This window comes from Tenrec ecaudatus, chromosome 11, assembly GCF_050624435.1.
Source record: "Tenrec ecaudatus isolate mTenEca1 chromosome 11, mTenEca1.hap1, whole genome shotgun sequence".
Taxonomy (NCBI): domain Eukaryota; kingdom Metazoa; phylum Chordata; class Mammalia; order Afrosoricida; family Tenrecidae; genus Tenrec; species Tenrec ecaudatus.
Genome location: NC_134540.1, coordinates 89,702,917 through 89,722,180, shown reverse-complemented (window position 1 = coordinate 89,722,180; position 19,264 = coordinate 89,702,917). Strand labels below are relative to the sequence as shown.

Here is a 19,264-nt window from a genome sequence, read left to right as displayed (position 1 = left end):
AAGCCGATTTGTTTTGTAAATATTTTTAAAAGAGTTCTGTATGGTCTTCATTGTCATATTTTTATGGTACTGTAAGACAGTATGTTAAAGAATAACAATGATTTCAAGTTAAATTGAATAGGAATTCTATTTTATAATTTATTGTATTTTTTTCCTTGACAAATGCAAAAGGGGTTTTCAGCTTCCAAAGACCAAGCTCACTGCCATCAGTTGACACTGACACAGTGACCCTGTCGGACAGGCTGGGACTGGCCTGTGCATTTCCGAGACTGTCAATGTTGACAGGGTAGAAAGCCCTGTCCTCCTCCCGTGGAGCGTCTGGTGGCTTTGAACTGCTGATCACAGTGGTGAATCGCAGCCCACTTCGTAGCCGCTACATCACCAGGGCTCCTCAAGGATGTAATAAAATGGCATAGAATCCATATTTAAATTCTTGCTCTTTTGAAGCTGACCCCAAGATCAGTTATGGTCCAAAGCTTTTATTGTATGAACTAATGTATATCAAGTATTCACTCTTGTGTTTGGCACGCAGTAAGCTCTTGATAATGATAGGGATTATTCTTCCAGAATGCATCTGTGTTTCTGGGGAAGTAGTCTCTCTGGTTTACTGTGTCTGATACCACTTGAGGAAAGCCAATAACATAATTGCCTCATAATGAAATTTCCACCGAAATTAGCTCAGTTCAGATGGAGCTGTACTTACTTGGATTTCTAGTAGAAATAGCCTGTTTCTTAATTATAATCAAGATAATCAGTAACCACTAGAGAAATAGAGACATCCTATTTATTCTGTAGCATCTCCAAGAAACTTTCATCATGCTTACAAATGGAAATATCTTAACCATTTTTGGAAAAGCCACATTTCTGAGTGGCTTTTAACATTAAAATATTATTTATTTAAGTGTTTTTATGAATGCAAGGACAGGCACAGGGTTTAAACCAGATCGTGGCTCAAGTCTTGTGAGCATTCAGGTCTGTTTGTACAAATAGGTCCTCAGGATGTACCACAGTTTGCCGCAGAATGGGTCTTAAGGGTGTGAACCTCTAGCCAAGCTGTCATTTTAGACAATTCTATTTTCAACTGTTTACGTTACACTGTTCTGTTAGTGTATGTGATTGGTGATCACAGTTTGCTCATGTGCAGTTCGTTAGAATGAGAGCTTAAGCCTAGTTCTTCTGACATCCCCCACGCAGTGAAACTTGAGTCGTTTTTCTTTCATGGCACACGAATGCTTCTTTTTTTAATTCTATTTTTGGAAAAAAATATTAGCATGACATGTGTATGTGTGCATTTCTATATTTATAAATGGATTGTTATGCTCTGCTATTGACCCATTTTCAAGCATGAAACTCCTTGTTGAATAAGAAAACTGAAAAGCGCACTCAAAATAGATATTTCTTTCCACTTAATGTTTTTAAAACGATGACCCCCCCCCCTATACTTAGGTATGAAAGCCTTATAGTTTAGATACCATATAAAATCATTACATCCTAGTCTGTACACCACAGGGCAGTCTGCTCCCATAAAGAGACCGCTTTGGAAACACTGTGCACACGGTCACCGAGAGTCAGGATAGACTTGCTGTCAACGGGTTTGCTTTGAGTCTCAGCTGCAGGGGGCTCGGGTGGTGCCGGGTTAAGCACTTGACTGTTCAGCAGAGAGTTGTTGTTTGTTAGGTGCCCATGGAATTGGTTCTGACTCATAGCAAGCCTGTGTACCGTAGACCCTGCCTGATCCTGCAAATGACATTGATAGGCTAGGTGAATGAGAGCTGCACTGAGTCGGCATGCCATGGAGGCTTAGAGAATACCAGGCTGAATAGACCAAATCGATTTTAACCCTGTATTTTGCCTATAGGCTTCAGGGATGTGCTTGATCCTTTCCCTTCCCTAAAGTTTTATAAGTTGTCTGAGGCCAGGTTGAGTAGAGAAACAAAACAAGCTTTATTTCAAAGAGCAGTTGTATACTGAGAAAATATCCTGGCCCAGTCCAGTTCAAGTCTGTAAGTCCGAAATTAGCCCATATGTCTGATACTGGCCCATGAGTTCCTCTCAGAGACGCATTGCCACTCGCGATGACGACGAATGCAGGAAGACCGCAGGCCGCTGCATGGAAACTTGTGGTTCCCATGGCAGTGGAAGCATTACAGGGCTGTCCCCTCAGGCCTCCCCCACATGGCTTGCTCGGGGCCCAGAATAGCTCCCCATGACTTGGGCACAGAGAGAGAGAGAGGCCCGCCTCTTCTGATGGCAGAATCAAGAGAGGCCATTCCGAGAACCCTCATGGCATGGCCACACCCACAAGGACAGGCTAGACTCCACCCCTCTGCTTATTTATCAAGTTGATATGAAATGAACTATACCACAAGTGTTTTCTTTTTCTCCCTCTTTCAACTATGAGATTGATTAACCAATTATATTTCATGACAGTGCTGAACTCGTTGACCACGTTTGTTTGACAAGCTGAATCCAAGATATTTTAATTGTGTGTCTTGCTTTCTAATATTTTAATTTTGAAAAATTTAGTAGCCCATTTTCTGACCTGTATATTGAAACTCTGCCGAATCTTATGTTAATACTTGGTGTACAATTTATTATGCTTTTATTCCTATTTAATTGATAAGAATTTGGAAGAGGGAAACGTGAACAGGGAATAAAACGTTTCACGGGCCTCTAGAGCCAGGCAGCTATGTACGCTCACAGTTATACATGTTTTTTGTTTGTTTGCATTAGGAAAAGAGTGAAAGGTATCTTCTACTCTTCCCAAACATTTTGCTAATGCTGTCTGCCAGTCCTAGGATGAGTGGTTTTATCTACCAGGTAAAGACATTTTAAAATGATGTTCCATGGTGTGGGGGTGTAATCAGTGTTTGTCTTTGGGGACATTCTGAGAGCTGCTTGAAAAGAAGACCACACAGGAGAATCTCTTACGATTTTAGGCATGATTTCAGAGTGGTGGGCTTCAGTAGCTTAGTTTTTGCTCCGTGTATCCAGTAAGTGTTCTTTACATGTTTTCTTCCCTTTTTTTCCCCCTGTGAAGTTATACAAGGTTTAGAAGATATAATTTCCAGAAAAACATTCTCATCAGTTCTTAAAGAACAGACCAATCACCAGCTGATACTTAACACAAGCCAGCTGCTTTTTACCCTCTGTGATGTGCATTTCTTTGGAACATGTTGTTTTGTATTGCCCTCCGGAAAAAAGTGAAAACCGAATCAAAAGGAGACATGGCTGGATTGTGCTTCCAGCAAATGCTTTGTCTACTCCCCTCAGAGGACCTTGCCACTGCACAGTTGTACCGAAGAAAGCATTTTACAAATCGACAATGAAAATATATATGGACGTATTCTGAAAAAAAAAACAATGCCTTCTTTTGTTATCAAAGCCACTATTACTGGAATGAGGTTGCTAAGGCTGCTGGCAAATCCCCTTGAAACCTTTGCCGTCAGCATCATTGGGCTTAGGATTTAGAGCCCCAAGAGTTGCGTTCTTTTTAGATTTGACGCATAGACTTGTCTGAGTGAGTTGGCTCAAGTCCGGGCCCTTCCTCTTCTCTGACCTAAGGTCGAAGAGTTGCCAGGTGGGGCAGAGTTACGTGCATCCAAGGCTGGTACAAGGCCAGTGGATATGTACAATCGTTGCCATTCATGCTGGTGTGCTGTCACCTCCTACCATCAGTAGGACCCTGTTTCTCTGCACACTTTCCTCAAAAGCATCTCCTCTATAAGTGCTGTATACAGTCAATATGGGTTTCTACTTTACAGTGTATTTTTGAAGCCCTGACTTGGAGAGATGTTAAATTAAACAGCAGCAATAATGTTCGTACACTAACGATTTTTAAGATGTGCTAGGCTAAACACAGTTTTGTTTTCCCCAGGACTCTCAAAGCCATTAGTATGCAATACGATAATCATGGAAAGGCTAGCAAAAAAATCTTCAAATACATTTGACACCAGAAGTATCAAGTAGGAAGTACCTTACATGCCTAATGTCCTACCAGCAACAGCATCTCCCAGCCTTGGCACTGTTGAGAATTGGGGTTGGATACTCCTGTGTGGGGAGGGGATGCGGGCTGTTCTGGACATTGTAAGACATTTGGTAGCATCTCTCACCTCTACCCACTAGATGTCAGGAGCATCCCTGCCAGGTTTTTACCGAATGTTCTGCTCAGAAGAAAATTCTCTCCTGCACTACCATTGAGAACCACTGCTTTCTTAGGTGCTTCTAGAACTCGTCTGCTGACTAATTGTTCCATAGACAACTTGGCACCAAAAACTCGTCTACTTTTCCCAAAGACTTGGTTGCTCATAGCTTAGATTGATTAGACTCTGTTATATTTTAATGTTGCTTTATTGTTAATAACCAGTTTGTAGCCTTTACTAATAGTATCTCTATTTTTCTGAAAACATTTCTTGTTTAAGTTACAAGATAGTGATTTTTTTTTCTTTTTCTGAACATCAGCTTTGTTTTTCAAAGAGGACTTAGTTGCTCGCTCCACCACCCACCTAGTGGGTGTAACATTTAGTGCTAAATATGTATTTTCTGTTTCAACCTCAGAGTAACAACTATTTTGCATTTCCTGTTCTTGCATTAATTTTTTACTCTACTTTTGCGTACAAGCTTGGAACTGCTTCCGTATTTCTTTATGAGACAAACATATGATTCTTTTTTCATAAAGCAAGTCACTTAGGTACTAGCCTTTGTATGTGTTTTAAGTTATGTAATATTTTTGTGTCCTTGTGTTTATGTTTAGAGAAACTTATTGGATGAAATCTATTTTTATTATTGGTACTGATCTGCATCTTTTTTGTTTATTCAGTTGCTTGATTATGGTGTTAGGATTTATTTGAGATGGAGATTTTTGTATTATACGTGCATCTTGTATAAAGACAGGAGTTTTTTAATAAACAGTTGCTCTGTCATTGCAAATAAATTTAATATTTATTTTAATAGTGGTACATTATTTATTAGAAAAGCACTAATTTTTTTCTTTTTTGGGGGGGCTCTTTTTTAGGGAAAGCTACCAACAACAGGAATGACAATCACAAAGCTTGAGGACAGTGAAAATCATAAAAATTCATTTGAAATATCAGGTGACAGGCACAAACTTTAGTGAATGCTATCTCTCGATGAAAGCTGGATTATCATTTCTGTTTGCAGATTCTTGCTTAAATAATTCAGAGGGCTTGTGTTTAAACACTGTTGAATTATATTCTGGGTGTGTGGATATGCCTATGTGTGCATGTTTTTCATTAATTTTTTTATCTCAGCTTATTTTTTTATCTCTACTAGGGAGCATGATTGAACGGATATTAGTATCGTGCAACAACCAGCAGGATCTGCATGAGTGGGTGGATCATTTACAGAAGCAAACTAAAGTCACATCAATTGGAAACCCCACGATTAAGCCTCATTCTGTGCCATCTCATACTGTAAGGATTCTTCCGACTATAAACAACCTAAGGCTTTTGCTGAGCTGCCAGGAAATAATTGTATACTTTATGACATGATTGGTTTCTGGATTAATAATGCAAAATATTTACTTCTGACTTCTCTGTGAATCGTTTGTGTTCCTCGAATAAGGAGTAGTTATTCAGTGATCGTTAGTGGGTAGCAGTTGTCAAACCGTGCCTACTTTCTGGTGATGGATAGGAGACGTCTGTGAGTGGATATAAAAGACTGACTTCAGAGAGGTTTCCTCTAAATCACTGAAATCCCCCGTCCACAGAATATTTTTCTTATAATTTTAACTTTATTTACTGTATTTCACAAAGCATAACAAAATAAGTGGTTACAATGGTTGGAACAAAAAGTCAGGCAGATTCTTGTTGGAGGCCTTAAAATGTAATTTTTAACTGAATGTTTGGATTTTAAGAAAGTCTTCCCTTTACTTAGCAAGCTCAGTAGTTCATGGTTTGCTTGCTTGTTGGTTGGTTTTCTAACATATTTATAACATTGCCAACTAGAGCATTACCAACGTTTAAATGTTTAAAACTCTGTAGTGGTGTTTTATGATTAAAATAATTGGTTTAGATCAGGAAACATGAAAAATAGAATTTCTGTTTCATTCATATTCTCAAAAACAACCGGAAAATGACCTCATTACATTTTATTTCACATAACACTGCCGTATACCATGGCATCTCAAAATTTATTTCGTCACTCCCTGGCTTGGAAAGCATTTCCTCGAGACGCAATTATTAAATTCCTACTGTAGAGAAGCCACTATTTCTCACCTAATGAACTTCAGGAATGTTCTGCATTCATCCTAAGGAATCCCTGCTCTTAGGGAATTTTGTATTCTCCCTGTGAGCTGACTGTATCCAACTTGTGAGACTGGGTAGGCTAAAGAACCAAATCCAGAGACATTCAGATGTGTGTAGGAGAGAGGTTTATATCAAAGAATAATTATATATTGAGAAAACATCCCGGCCCAGTCCAGATGAAGTCATTAAGTCTTATATTAACCTATATGTATGATCCTAGTCTATAAATTCCTCTCAGACTCACACAGCACATGCAATGATGCCAAATGCAGGAAGATCACTGGCCAGTGGGTGCAAAGTCTTGTGGATCCAGTGGTGATGGAAATATCTCCTCCAACTGATGAGTATGTCTTTTAGCAGGAAGGTGAAGCAGAGAGAGAGGAAGTTCCCAGAATTCTCACGAGAAGGTCATGCCCACATGGAGGCTTCCTCAGGCTGTGACCTGATTGACAGGCTAGGCTCCACCCCATTCACTCTTAATAGTCTCAAGTTGGCATGAGATTAACACCACATACTCTTAAGATAAACCATAGCCCTTTTTACCTTTTCAAGTAAGGAAAAATAGAATCCAACGTCACTTACTATGACATTATTGCTAAAAGGAATATTTTGCATAATTTTGTCTCTGAATTATTTCATTAAAAAATTGTCTTGACATAGTAGTCTATAGGCACTCAGTGTTAGGCACCTCACACTCTCAGCCGCCGTCCTTCTACAAAGGACCAGCTTGCCCTTTCTGTAGCTCTCATGGACCGTGAAACACTCAAGTTCCTGACTACCTTGGCATTGACATCCTCGATGTGTGTGCTTTAAGATACACCTTCTCACTTTACTCTCCGGCTCATTCTTCTATGAAATATGCCATGCTATTATTGGCTAATTTAAGAGCAGTGGCTAATTCAGAGTATTGCTTTTTTTGATCCACCGTTTCCCCCTTTAGCTGTCTGTGATGGAGTCTCTTGGGGATTTCCAGGAAGATAAATGCTACTAATCAACATTTCCCTCTGAGAAAGTAGGCTTTGAATAATTTTGTTTTGATTAAAGCAGTTATTTAAAAGAAAATAGCTTACTTCATCATCCCTGAGGTTGACAATTGTTTTTCTTCTGCAAAGGAGCAAACAGTAAATATTTTCAGCTTTCTGGACCACAGGTATCTGTTGAAACTAGTTCGCCTGCTGCTGTCACCCATCAGCTGCCACAGACAGTAGTGAGGCTATGTGCCAGTAAAATTTTCCCAATAAACAGTGGGCACCCCGTAGTTTTACTCACCCTAAATCAACAGCCAGTAAACAATGTGCTTGAGAGAAGGACAGATGACCTTGACATCCCCCTGTGCTTATATGCTTGATCACAGAGAATGTCAGTTCTTTCATTTTATACTGATTTCTCTGACGAAATATCTTTTTCGGGCGGCCACCCATGAGAAGCAAAGCGGTGACTTGTAGAGTACTCGGTCCTCACTGAGAGACGCGAGGTCCTAAGCAAAATAGTGCCACAACTGACCGTGTTTGACCCCAGAACGGGATGGTGTGGAGCCTGAGATTCAGAAGCAAGTGATAATGATTTGAGCCACTGGAAGAATTAAAATAAAATTGACTTGCATGTACTTGATTAGGGTTTATTTTACTGTAAATGTGTTCGGGTCTGATGTGTTACTTATTCTCTTTTTCACAATCTGTGTACTTCCCAGCTTCCTTCCCATCCAGTCACACCATCCAGCAAACATTCCGACAGCAAGCCGGTGCCACTGACTCCTGCATACCACACGCTCCCACATCCTTCCCATCATGGGACTCCACACACCACCATTAACTGGGGGCCATTGGAGCCTCCGAAGACCCCCAAACCGTGGAGCCTAAGCTGCCTGCGCCCTGCACCTCCTCTCCGGCCGTCAGCTGCTCTTTGTTACAAAGAGGTGAGGGCCTTTGACCGTTGTAGTGGCTGCTTTGGAAGGGACAGCCGAGCAAAAGTCAGTCTGCCGTCCACTCTGTTCTCCGCCCCCACCCGTCCGAATTTGCAGTTAGCGACAGTCCCATATTTCTCACTGTGACATAAAAAGTACAGATTGGTTTCGTCAGTACTAGGAAGAGATGGCCCTGGGGGCCCATCGTCGATCTGTGAAGGGAAAGGGTGGTTGGCTCTGGATCCTCTCTGGGCCCTTGCACGGAATGGAGGTGTGAACTCATCCAACAAATGCCACTTCTCTGATGCTTCCTTCAACCCTGCCAATCTGAGGAGCAAGAATGGAGAAACTAGTTTACATGTGTTTCTTCTTTGCTTCTTGCTGAGCCTCAGGTTATTTTGAGCTGCTGCTTGGTAAGGGGTGTCCGTTTATCTCTGCATGCTCTTCTGTTGTGCCCTGTCGCGCTCTCAGCAGTTGAAGGTGCTGTCCACATTGTGTCACCAGAAGCCCTTTGAGCTGAAGAGGACTCGAAGGAAAGTAACTAAGGCAGCTCTCATCTGTGTTGTGTAAGAACTTGTAAACCATTCTTTTTGCCCCTTTCTAATTCAGTACTTATTAAAAATAAAGTCCTTATTAATATGAGAGGGCTTTAAAAAGTTCATGGAGAAATGGAATTAAAGATAAAAATGGACTTTTTTCATGAACCTGTTTTGAAGTCTGATATGTATTAACCATCTCAAACACTTTTACCTAAACCTGCTTCAACAAGGAAAGGAATCATCCTAAGAAATTTATTCTGAGAAATACTCCTGTCTTTATTGAGTAGCTGTTAGGAGGAATCTTAAGCACTGATATCCTGGGATTGAGTCTTGATGGTGTGTCGCTGGCCATATTTGCCACGGGAACCAGTGCCTTTCCTCCGTGCTTGTTAGAAGCTCCTAAACATTTTAAGATAAACAGAAAAGTCTTACACAGTCGTTTTATATCTTTTTATTTTGCATGAATTTTGATTTTTATGACACCTTCCTGGTGATCGTATACCCATGTCAGGAATTTTTGGTAATGGGAAGTTACTATAAAGTTATTTATCAAATAGTTTAGTGCTCATAATCCAGAAGCAAAGTGAGGTAATAGAGAGGAAATTCGTGGCAATTCAGTGACCTGGACAGGAAATTGGAATAAAGCTGTTAGGCTTGTATCAAGGAAGTGTGATTGATAAGAATTGTAAGAGCTCCCAATAAAATGATTTTTAAAAAGAAATGAATTTTAAAACAAAGCTAAACAATAGCAACAAGAAATAGATAGGTAGTTAGGTAAACCTAAGTTTTGAGTTTGTATAAGCCTGGCTGCATTTGTCTTGCTGGACTTTATGTTGGAGAAACATTTCATGTGATCCAGTTGTGCAGTGTTACGAAGTACTTCAAGCTGGGAGTAATTTTATACAGCGTGGTGAACGAAATGAGAGTGCGTGGAGGGTGAGCGTGGAGCCTACCTCCCATGTCGCAGGTAGTCAGGTGTAATGTGCGTACTCGGTGAGTCTCGGTGTAGTTGTAGGACACAAATTCTATGTTTGAAGGAGCAGCCAAAGTTTCATTGCTTTCTCTTCATTCCCCTTTACACGAACTTTTAAAAGTACCCATGTGTGACTACTTGATCTCTGCTGCATTGCCAAGTGCCTTTTCTTTTTAAATTCATAAAGAAAAAATACTAAGTGCCAACGTAAAAGTCAGGCTGCATTCACTCTGTGCTGTCGGTCTGATTTAGCCCTTAGCACATCTTACTCTCTGAATCGGGATTTCACAGTTTAAGGTCACTTAATAGATTTTATCATTTAAATGGTGTTAAAGGTCGTGTTTTTCAGCACTGACGGGTCATTTATGCCTCGGATTGGAAATGCCTCACCTACACCATTGGACTTCATTCTGCTCATTCGGTGTCTCACTTCTTCACTGCACTTTGCTTAGAAGTTCGGTTACAAAAGCATGGGCTCAACCATTGCCCTTAAATCGGACTCAGCTGCGGTGACTGCCACACAGAGGGCAGCGGTGCCCACAGTGCCCACAGTCCACTGCTCTCTTCCTCCCCTCTCAAGGCCAAGTAGTCCCTCTTGCCTTCTGACTGAGATGTCAGGTATGGGCTTAAGGAAATCATTGTGTACTTCCCTTTCGTTTTAAAATAGCCCGAAGATCCCCATCTGTTCCTAATTAGATGTGTCAGATGAGCCTGCTCCTCCGAAAGTAACAGCCCCACTGCACCTATCTTGGGAGTGTGTGTGGTTATCTTTGTGCACACCTTGCACCATCTGTCAGTGTTCTCTTCCCTCCGAGCTCTGCCAGCCTGGGGCGGCTTCGCTCTGTGTTGTTACCACACTGAAGGGATCGAAGTACCACAAGGACGCCTGTCTTCTTCAGTCAACAGGAAAGATTAGCCAATGACTAAAGCCGAAAACGGCTTAACGTTTCTCGTTGGTAACGAAAACTCAAATGATAATGAGAAAAGCAGGAAGCTGGTGGCCCTATTGGCTTAGCATCTCCCATCCTAGGAGTAGCCCTCATTCATATGCAAATAAAATGAAGGACTCTGAGATCAATTTTTTCCCACTTCTTAATTTCCCTAGGACCTCAGTAAGAGTCCCAAGACCATGAAAAAACTACTGCCTAAGCGCAAACCTGAGCGGAAACCTTCCGATGAAGAGTTTGCATTGAGGAAAAGTAAGTAAATGGGGATGAAGGAATAGACTTCTTCTTCACAAAGAGATGTACTGCACCTCGTTAGAATGGAGAAGCGATTGATAGCTTTCCAGAGAATTCCGAGAGAGGTCAAGGGTATGAGCTTTATCCGACTTGTGAAAGGTAAGCCCACAGGAAGCCGGGTGACTGCTTGAGCGCGTGCTTTTGACGGCCATGTAGCACTTGTGCACCGAAAGGACGGTCTCAGTGGTAACGGTGAAGCACGTGCATGCGTTTTCCTGCAAGAAGGTAATTTTTGATCTTAAAGAGCATATTGATCCCATCACATTTTAGGGCCTGGACGGAGCACACTTGAATTATCTTTCATTTGTGAAGCCAGGTGTCCAGTTTAGACTTAGAGATCTCTCCTGCTCTTTCTCTCTGCCTTTTTGCCCAGAGAAAGTCTGTCCACTCATTTCTCAAGTGCCACAATTACCTGAAACGTTCTCGCAATTCACTAATTGAATCTGGTCTGTTATGTTTTCAGCTCTCAGCGTTGTTCTCCACCCACATGATTATGTTGCTGTCTTTTTAGCTATTGTATTTGTCTGCTTGTTTGATTTCCGCTACTCATAGTAGCTTTCTATAAACCAGAGGCAGAATCCTAATCAGCTCCACATTTTTCATTCAGCTTCTGGCAGGAAGCATCTTCTACACACATCTAAGAGCTTAGCTGATAGCTGTTGGATGAATCGCGTTATGTTTAGAAGCAAAGTATTAGCCACACCCCCGCTCCTCCAGGCCTGCCCTTTTCCCAGGCTCCATGTCTTTCCTGGAGGATGGCTGTGGGACTGCTCAGCTATGTGTGAAAATGCTTGGGATGGGTAGTGGAGCCCGCCCTAGAGAGGCTGTAGAGGTTGTTGTTCAGCAAGACCTTTATCTGCCTGTCTTTCAGCCTGCTTTGTTTCTGTAGCTCCTCATTCCTCAGCTCCCACCAATCTTGGGATTTTAGGGGTTAGTGAATCTGATCGATTCAAAATATAAATCCCGTAACTTGCTGCAGACATTGCTTGCCTGTTCTCTTTTATCCAAAGGCAGGCGCAGGGAGAGTTGTCTGTGTTTGGACAGTACGCTGAGGGAGGGAGGGAGGCAGTCTGGGATGGGGATGACGCAAATGGTCTCCAGAGCCTGGCGGACCTGCACGGGAAGCCGAGCTCAGCGCCTCGTGTGCTGTGGGTTAGTTACTTAACTCTGAACTCGAGGTTTTTCATCTTAGTGTGGGAGCTGATAACAAGGGGGAAGAATTAAATAAAATAATGGAACCATAAACTTCTCAATAAGCATTTTCTCTCTTGTCATCTGATTTGTACACAGTAAACACTGTAGTTTAAATTGTAGCTTAAATTACCATCCTGCCTCTCCCCCCATGTAAGATGCTACGAGTATGTGAGATGCTAAGGTTACTGAGCACCACACTCACAGAACACTTTAATGGAGCCATCGATGACTCAGCAAATTACAGAGACGAGAGCCAGATTTTCGAACCACAAAGATCTAGAACTGAGTGCCTGCTTTTCCATTTACTAGATGTGCAGTCACTCATCTATAAAAGGGGGCAAATACAAACTTTTAGGGTTATTTTGTTAAGAAATGTATTAAGCACCTTCCATGCAAAAGACCCGGGTTGGGGCATTCAGGAACTGCTTACGTGTGACATAGTCATTTCTTTGGCAGATAAGTATTCAGTACCTTCTGTGTGCCAGATGGCAGCCAGAGGGCTTCAAAAGTCCATGGATATAGCATCAGAACCTGAAACCAGAAGAGCGAGACGGCGTCTGCCTACTACCATGAGCTGCATCCTCAAAGTCACCCAGAAGGCCAGGCTTACTGCTCAGAGAGACGCTGGTAGAACCCACAGGGCTGGCCCTTCACTAGCCTCCCTGGCTCCATTTTCACCCAAACAACAGACAGACAGGTCTTTTTTTACCCTTTGGGCGTGGGGGTGGGGCATAAACATTAGGAGCAAAATATGAACACTTCCAAATAATAAACTGTTTCAGATCTGGAGGGCTGCATTTATCTGAGAATGAAATTCAGAGGATCAGGAAATATGGAGGAATGGAAACAGGAGACACGGGGAATAAATGGGACAAGTGTAGATACCTGGAGAGAGTTGGAATCAATGAGATAAATCAAGGTGTATATGAATTGTTGAATGGAAAACTGATCTGCTTTGTGAATATTCATCCAACTCACAGTGAAAAGACTAAAAGTTTATGGAAAGATGAGGTTAAAAGATCATGGGAAAATTCCTCAAACTTTTTGAGGCCCGCTCATGCAATAAAAAGTCCCCTGTGCTGTTAATTTTATAGAAAGGTGAATGTAGGGATGGGGGTGGGGAGCAGGGAGGGAACAAAGTAAGAGATAATGTATATCAGGGTTGAATACTAGAGAAAAATAGGGGAGCTGTAAAGGAGTAAGGACAACTTTAAGTTGCATGATCGTTAAAGGTCTCACTGAAACGATATCCTTTGGATTTACTTTAAAGGGGTTCTGCTTTCTCCTAGTGGATCCCCCTATGTCATAATTGACTTGATGGCAGAGACTTTCAGGGGTGTCTTGTCTGGACAATGGTAATAGTATTGTAGGTGGCACAAAGGAAACGGATTTCAGATGTTCTTTGAGGCTCCGAGCCCCTAGCAGTGACTATAAACTGAGGGGATTTTGTCCCCCAGGGACGTGTAGCAAGGCCTGGGTATTTGTATTGTCACAGCTAGATGGGTGCAGAGAGGCTGCTAAACACCCGACAGTGAACAGCGTGGTCTCCCCTCAGTCAAGAATTATCCAACTCAAAACATCAATTGTACTGAGAGAGCTCTGGCCTCTTGACTTGTGTTAGCTGTTCAGAGATGCCTGGTGGGGGAAGGCTGGTACGGAGGAGTGTTCTGGGAGACAAGCTGCTCATTGAGCTTGAGCTTCCTAGACATCCAGGAGGAAAGGCCAAGGAGGTGATCCAATATGTGATCCTGAAGTCTGTGGAAATGTCTTGATTGGTGATAAAAATTTCAGAATTGTACTCATTATTTAGATGGTGTTTGAACTTAAGGGATTGAAAGCATGAATGACGATAAAGAATTTACAGTCTTTTAAGGTTCTTCAATTTTTAAAAAAATCAACTTAATGGGGGCTCATACATCTCTTATCACAATCCATATTTCCATCCATTGGGTTAAGCACATTTGTACATTTGTTGCCATCATCTTCAAATCTTATACTGTCCGACATCTCCCTTCACCCACTTTTCTGTTGTCCATCCCCCCATGGAGGAGGGTATATATAGATCCTTGTAATCAGTTTCCCCTTTCCACACCACCCTCCCTCTATCCCACTGGTCCTGAAGGGATCATCTGTCCTGGATTCCCTGTGTTTCCAGTTCCTATCTGTACCAGGGTACATCCTCTGGTCTAGCCAGATTTATAAGGTAGAATTGGGATCATGATAGTGGGGTGGGGAGGAAGCATTTAGGAACTAGAGGAAAGTTGTATGTTTCATCGTTGCTACACTGCACCCTGACTGCCTAGTCTCCTCCCTGCAGCCCTTCTGTAAGGGGATGTCCAGTTGCCTACAAATGGGTCTTGGGTCCCCAATCTGCACTCTACCTCATTCACAGTGATTTGATTTTTGATACCCGATAACTTACTCTTGGACACCTCGTGATCGCACAGGCTGGTGCGCTTCTGAGCTAGATGGCCTCTTGTTTACCTTCAAGCCTTTAAGACCCCAGACGCTATATCTTTTGATAGCCAGTCTCCATCAGCTTTCTTCACCACATTTGCTTATGCACCTGTTTGTCTTTAGTGATCATGTCGAGAATGGAAGTGTCATGGAGGGGGCTTGTACATCTTTTATCACAATCCATACATACATCCATTGTGTCAAGCACATTTGTACATTTGTTGCCATCATCATTTTCTTTCTACTTGAGCTCTTGGTATCAGCTCCTCATTGTTTCCACCATCACCACCACCCTCCCTCTCTCATGAATCCTTGATTATTTATCTGTATTCTTTTTCATGTCTTATACCTACCCTTGTCTCCCTTTACCAACTTTTCTGTTGTCCATTCCTCTGGGTATAGGTAGATCATTGTGATTGGTTCCCCCTAAAATTGATTGGTATTTCAATTTTAAGAGGTTAGGAAGATAAGTTTGAAAGAAGAACCGATGAAGTAAAAGGAAAATTAACCATTTTCAAAACATTCATTTTTCTATTTGAACTCTTTGGTAACAGGTCCTCATTTTTCCCCTCCCTCCCACCTTCGTGAACCCTTCATAAATTATGTATTAATCAGAGTTCTCTAGAGAGACAAAACCAGATTGCTAATAATTTTATGTATATATTTATACAGATAGATTTATAGCACAAGAAATAAACAGTTAAATTATAAAGCAGTACATATGGCTCAGTGCAACTCACTCCTGTTGTAAGACACTGGCAGTCCCTCAAGTCTTGAGGGCCGCCAGGTAGTCCTCTGTAGAGCAATTCAGGCTACCAACAGTCAGTCCCCAGCTCCAGAGATGTACATTCCACTTGCGTGGCGAAGCAGGTCTTTGAAGGAACCTCAAATTACAGCGACACAGTCCACAGGTTAGGCATCCCACAGGTAGTGTAGCTTGCAAATTAAGGCACAGAACAAGCAAGGCAGCCGCACACTGGTTCGATGATCAAAGAGCAAGACACAAAAAAGGTGAGACTCGCCAAGCCATTTATCTCTCCACCATTCAATTAATCCTACACATGTTTATCGGACAGGCTGGCACGATAAACTAACTACCTCAATATATATATTCATGTCTTATACCGTCACAATAAACTAACTTCTTCTATGTATATATTCATGTCTTTCAACGTCTGCTGTATCCCTCCATCCACGTTTCTTTTCCTTGTACACACCCCCCCAGGGGGAGGGATGTTATGCATCCATCATTGCTGTGAGTTGCCCCTCCTCTGCCATGCCCCTCCACCTCGTTGTATCGGTATTCCCACTACTGTTTCTGAGGGCTTATCTGTCCTGGATCCGTATGTTGAAAGCCTTCGCGGTACCAATGTACATACTCCTGTCTAGCAGGATTTGTGCGGTGGAACTGGGGTTATGGTGGGGGGGGGAGGAAGCTTTAAAGAACTAGGAGAATGTGGTGTTTTTCTCTATACTGCACCCTGGATGAATCGTTTTGAAAATGATGATGGCAACATAGGTATAAGTTGACTTGATATAATTGATTTATGACTTGTTATAATATCTGTAAGAGCCCCCAATAAAATGATTTTAAAGATGAAAATCAACCATTGCTACAGAGTAGAGAAATTTCATACAATGATCTCTAAATGTGTGCTTTGTAAACTTTATTGCTTTAAAATAATATTACATTTTTAAAAAGTGGGTTAACCTTTCGGTATTCAGAATCCTAGACATTTGTTGTGTTCACGGGACAGGCTGCCAGATAGAAAGTGTGCGCTTGCGCGATCTTGTTAATTTTCTTTCATCTGACCTTTCTGGTGGAAGGTAGATGGGTAATGACCGCTTACAGTTGAATACATGTCATGGCATCCACTGCCACCCTTCTGGCTGTATAACACTTTGTCTGCAGTGAATTTCGTACGTTTCCACAGCTGAAAAAAAATCAGATCACACAGCCGTACAGTTAATATCACTCAAGAAGGTAATTTCCTGTTGGAAAGAGGGAAGAGACCACCTATAGTAATTTCCTTCATACTCTTGCTCAACCAACTTACTTAAGTATTATTTCTTACTCCTCAGGAGTTACCTATTATTTCTTTTTAGTAAATACTCAGTTTGCCTTGCATATATCTTACAAGTGTATTGAAGCTAATTATTGTTCAGATACAAATAATTAACCCGTTCTCACCTACTTGAGAATTAAGTAGTTAAATCCTTTCAAATACAAATGGGCTTCAAAAAGATCATGGAACTATGAAATGAAAATAAAAGGAATTTTTCACAAACATTTTGAAGCCCCCTAATATTGAATCTGTCCAAGTAACACAGAAAGAGAAATTGGTCCACTATAACCTGAGGTAGTAGCAGCACAGCAGTATTCACTGAGCACCAACTTTGTGCCTAGTACTAATATCATTAGATGCTGCCAGTCTGGAAGATTTCAATCCTATTTCCTAAAGTCTTTGGATCTAGGTTACTTGTAGACTGTTCTTTATTATTATTATTAATATTATTACAGAGTTCAAGCTCTAGGTTTGGTTTTATAAATTCTTAATACCATTCCCATGACTCCTGTTGGTTATTTTTCGTTGGTCTGTCTTCGATTAAATCCCTGTTAATGAGTCATGGATCAGAGGGAATACTTGTTTGAAAGGCCTTCCCTCAGCGTATTCAAATTCCGGAGAGTTACGGGCTGCTCATCACCAGGCTGTGCAAGAGAAAGACCCGGCTCTCTCCTGCTGTAAAGGCTCATCTTGGGAACCACAGGCCCGCTCGACCCTGTGCGATGGGGTCTGTGATTGGAGTCGATGGCAGTGAGTGTGTCTTTTGGAGTGACGGTGATCCATATCGTCATTGAGAATGAGTGGTCCTTTTTCTTTGTCAGACTAGTATGTGAGAAACCATGCTTTTCTTTATTTTGCATTTCTTTGTTAGTGAGATTAAACATCTTTTATTTCTGAGGCAATATTAATGTTTTAAGAATCGCTTTTCCTTGCGCCTTGTCCTTTTACAATTTGAGGATGGGGGGGCCAATTTTTGTTTGTTCTGTAAGACAACCTTTATATATCTGGGGTTTTAAATCTTAGATATGTTGCAGCTAGAAGATCCTTTTAAGAAACTAAAAATCTTTTCACTATAACTGTTTTCTAAATATCCGCTACTATAGCTTTAATGATCGTTTTCAGTTGAATTGCTGATTTGTATTCATCTAGTTTATCTTTACTACTTGACTCGTTTTAGTTAAATCGTGGTCTGTTCTCTTCTTTTGACAGGCACTGCTGCCTTGGAAGAAGACGCTCAAATTCTGAAAGTTATCGAAGCTTACTGTACAAGTGCCAAGACACGGCAAACACTCAATTCAAGTGAGTTGCACTTTACAGGGATAGTGTAAGAATTGTGTTGTTCTCTGTGAATTGACGTTCTCAGGTAAACTTCAGTTGGCCCGTTGATAGATCGTTCATAGTTGTTTCTGAACAGTTTTTAGTGCGAGGTCTTAACCGGGGAATAGATTGAAGCTGACATCCTTAAATTCTTGTGAGAAGATCTTAGCTATCTGCAATTAACTATGTGATTTTTCTAGTTAGCAATTATATTGGGAGACATCAATAAGGAAGGTACTGTCAGGATTTATAACTTGTTCTTTTGCTTAGAGAAGGTGTGTTTAGAAGTAAATGGAAGTTAAATCAGTTATTTAAGCTATTGTCATGGTGAGATTTTTTAAATTGCCTTAGAATGATCCAAGTTCTAAATCTAGAGTAAGGTTTTTTTTATAAGAAACACTGTTCCCTCCACCCCTTCCCCCAAATCTTTTTAAGTGATCGCTTTAAAAAAATTTTTAAACACCAACTTGATTTATTTGGTAGATTTTATTGCCACTGAATTTACTGTGTCCACTGCACATACTGCCTTTCAAGAGAAAATTCTAATATATTTTGTGGACAATAAAATCTTTTTCTTTAAACTTTTTCCCTGGCATGGAGATGAAAGTCAGTATGATAGAGGGGGTGTAACTGCGGTTTTTCTTTTTGTTCCCCCTTCTCGCTAGCCACCTACATTGCCCAAATGGCTGGCCTTTTGCTGGTGTGCTAGTTGTGAGACAGCTGTGGGCACTACAAGGTGTCTTTTGTATTGTTCTTTCTTCTCTTGACTCTTTTCTGGAGAAGTGGATTATTTGCATATTGCTTCTGGCATTAAAAAAGGTATCTGTTCCATTTCATGTGTCCAGCCCCCTCTTCTCCTTGACTTTTGGCGGGTCACTTACTCTCACCTCCTCAGTTTCATCTCCTGCAAAATGATGGGTAAAGTCTGTGTTACAGCCTTACTTGAAACGAATGCTTATTGATTAGAGGAAAGTAAGGCTTGCAGGGCTGAAATCTACATCGGGCTTTCAGATAATCTGGAAGTGTTTCGTGGCCATTATTTTACCGTAGCCTGTGTTTGTCACGAAGCCTTCTTATCAAGCAGCAGCGTCAGGCCATGCTATTTCTGGGGAACGGGCCCTCAGGGTAGGTGATGTCAAGGAAAGGTCTAGATAACCTATCAAAAGGTAGGCTTAGTGTTTGCGCAGTCAAGCAATTCCTTGTAAATGTAGATGATCATTTCTAGCTATAGTTTCATATACTTGCATTTTAACTAATAAGCTGTAAAATGTAGCCACAGTGTTTGGATTTTGACTCTCTCAAAATTAG

At 41.3% G+C, this 19,264-nt stretch overlaps 1 protein-coding gene across 3 annotated transcripts in view; it reads left to right on the top strand.

Moving 5' to 3' along the window:
* ARHGEF7 (Rho guanine nucleotide exchange factor 7) overlaps positions 1–19,264 on the top strand; it is a 206,229-nt gene that overhangs the window by 161,670 nt on the left and 25,295 nt on the right. For all 3 annotated transcript variants that reach the window (XM_075563416.1, XM_075563415.1, XM_075563417.1), the window contains 6 exons: positions 2,734–2,820; positions 5,015–5,093; positions 5,293–5,432; positions 7,957–8,181; positions 10,787–10,880; positions 17,849–17,938. In XM_075563416.1, the coding sequence (XP_075419531.1) occupies positions 2,734–2,820; positions 5,015–5,093; positions 5,293–5,432; positions 7,957–8,181; positions 10,787–10,880; positions 17,849–17,938 (715 nt within the window). The remainder of the gene's footprint in view (positions 1–2,733; positions 2,821–5,014; positions 5,094–5,292; positions 5,433–7,956; positions 8,182–10,786; positions 10,881–17,848; positions 17,939–19,264) is intronic.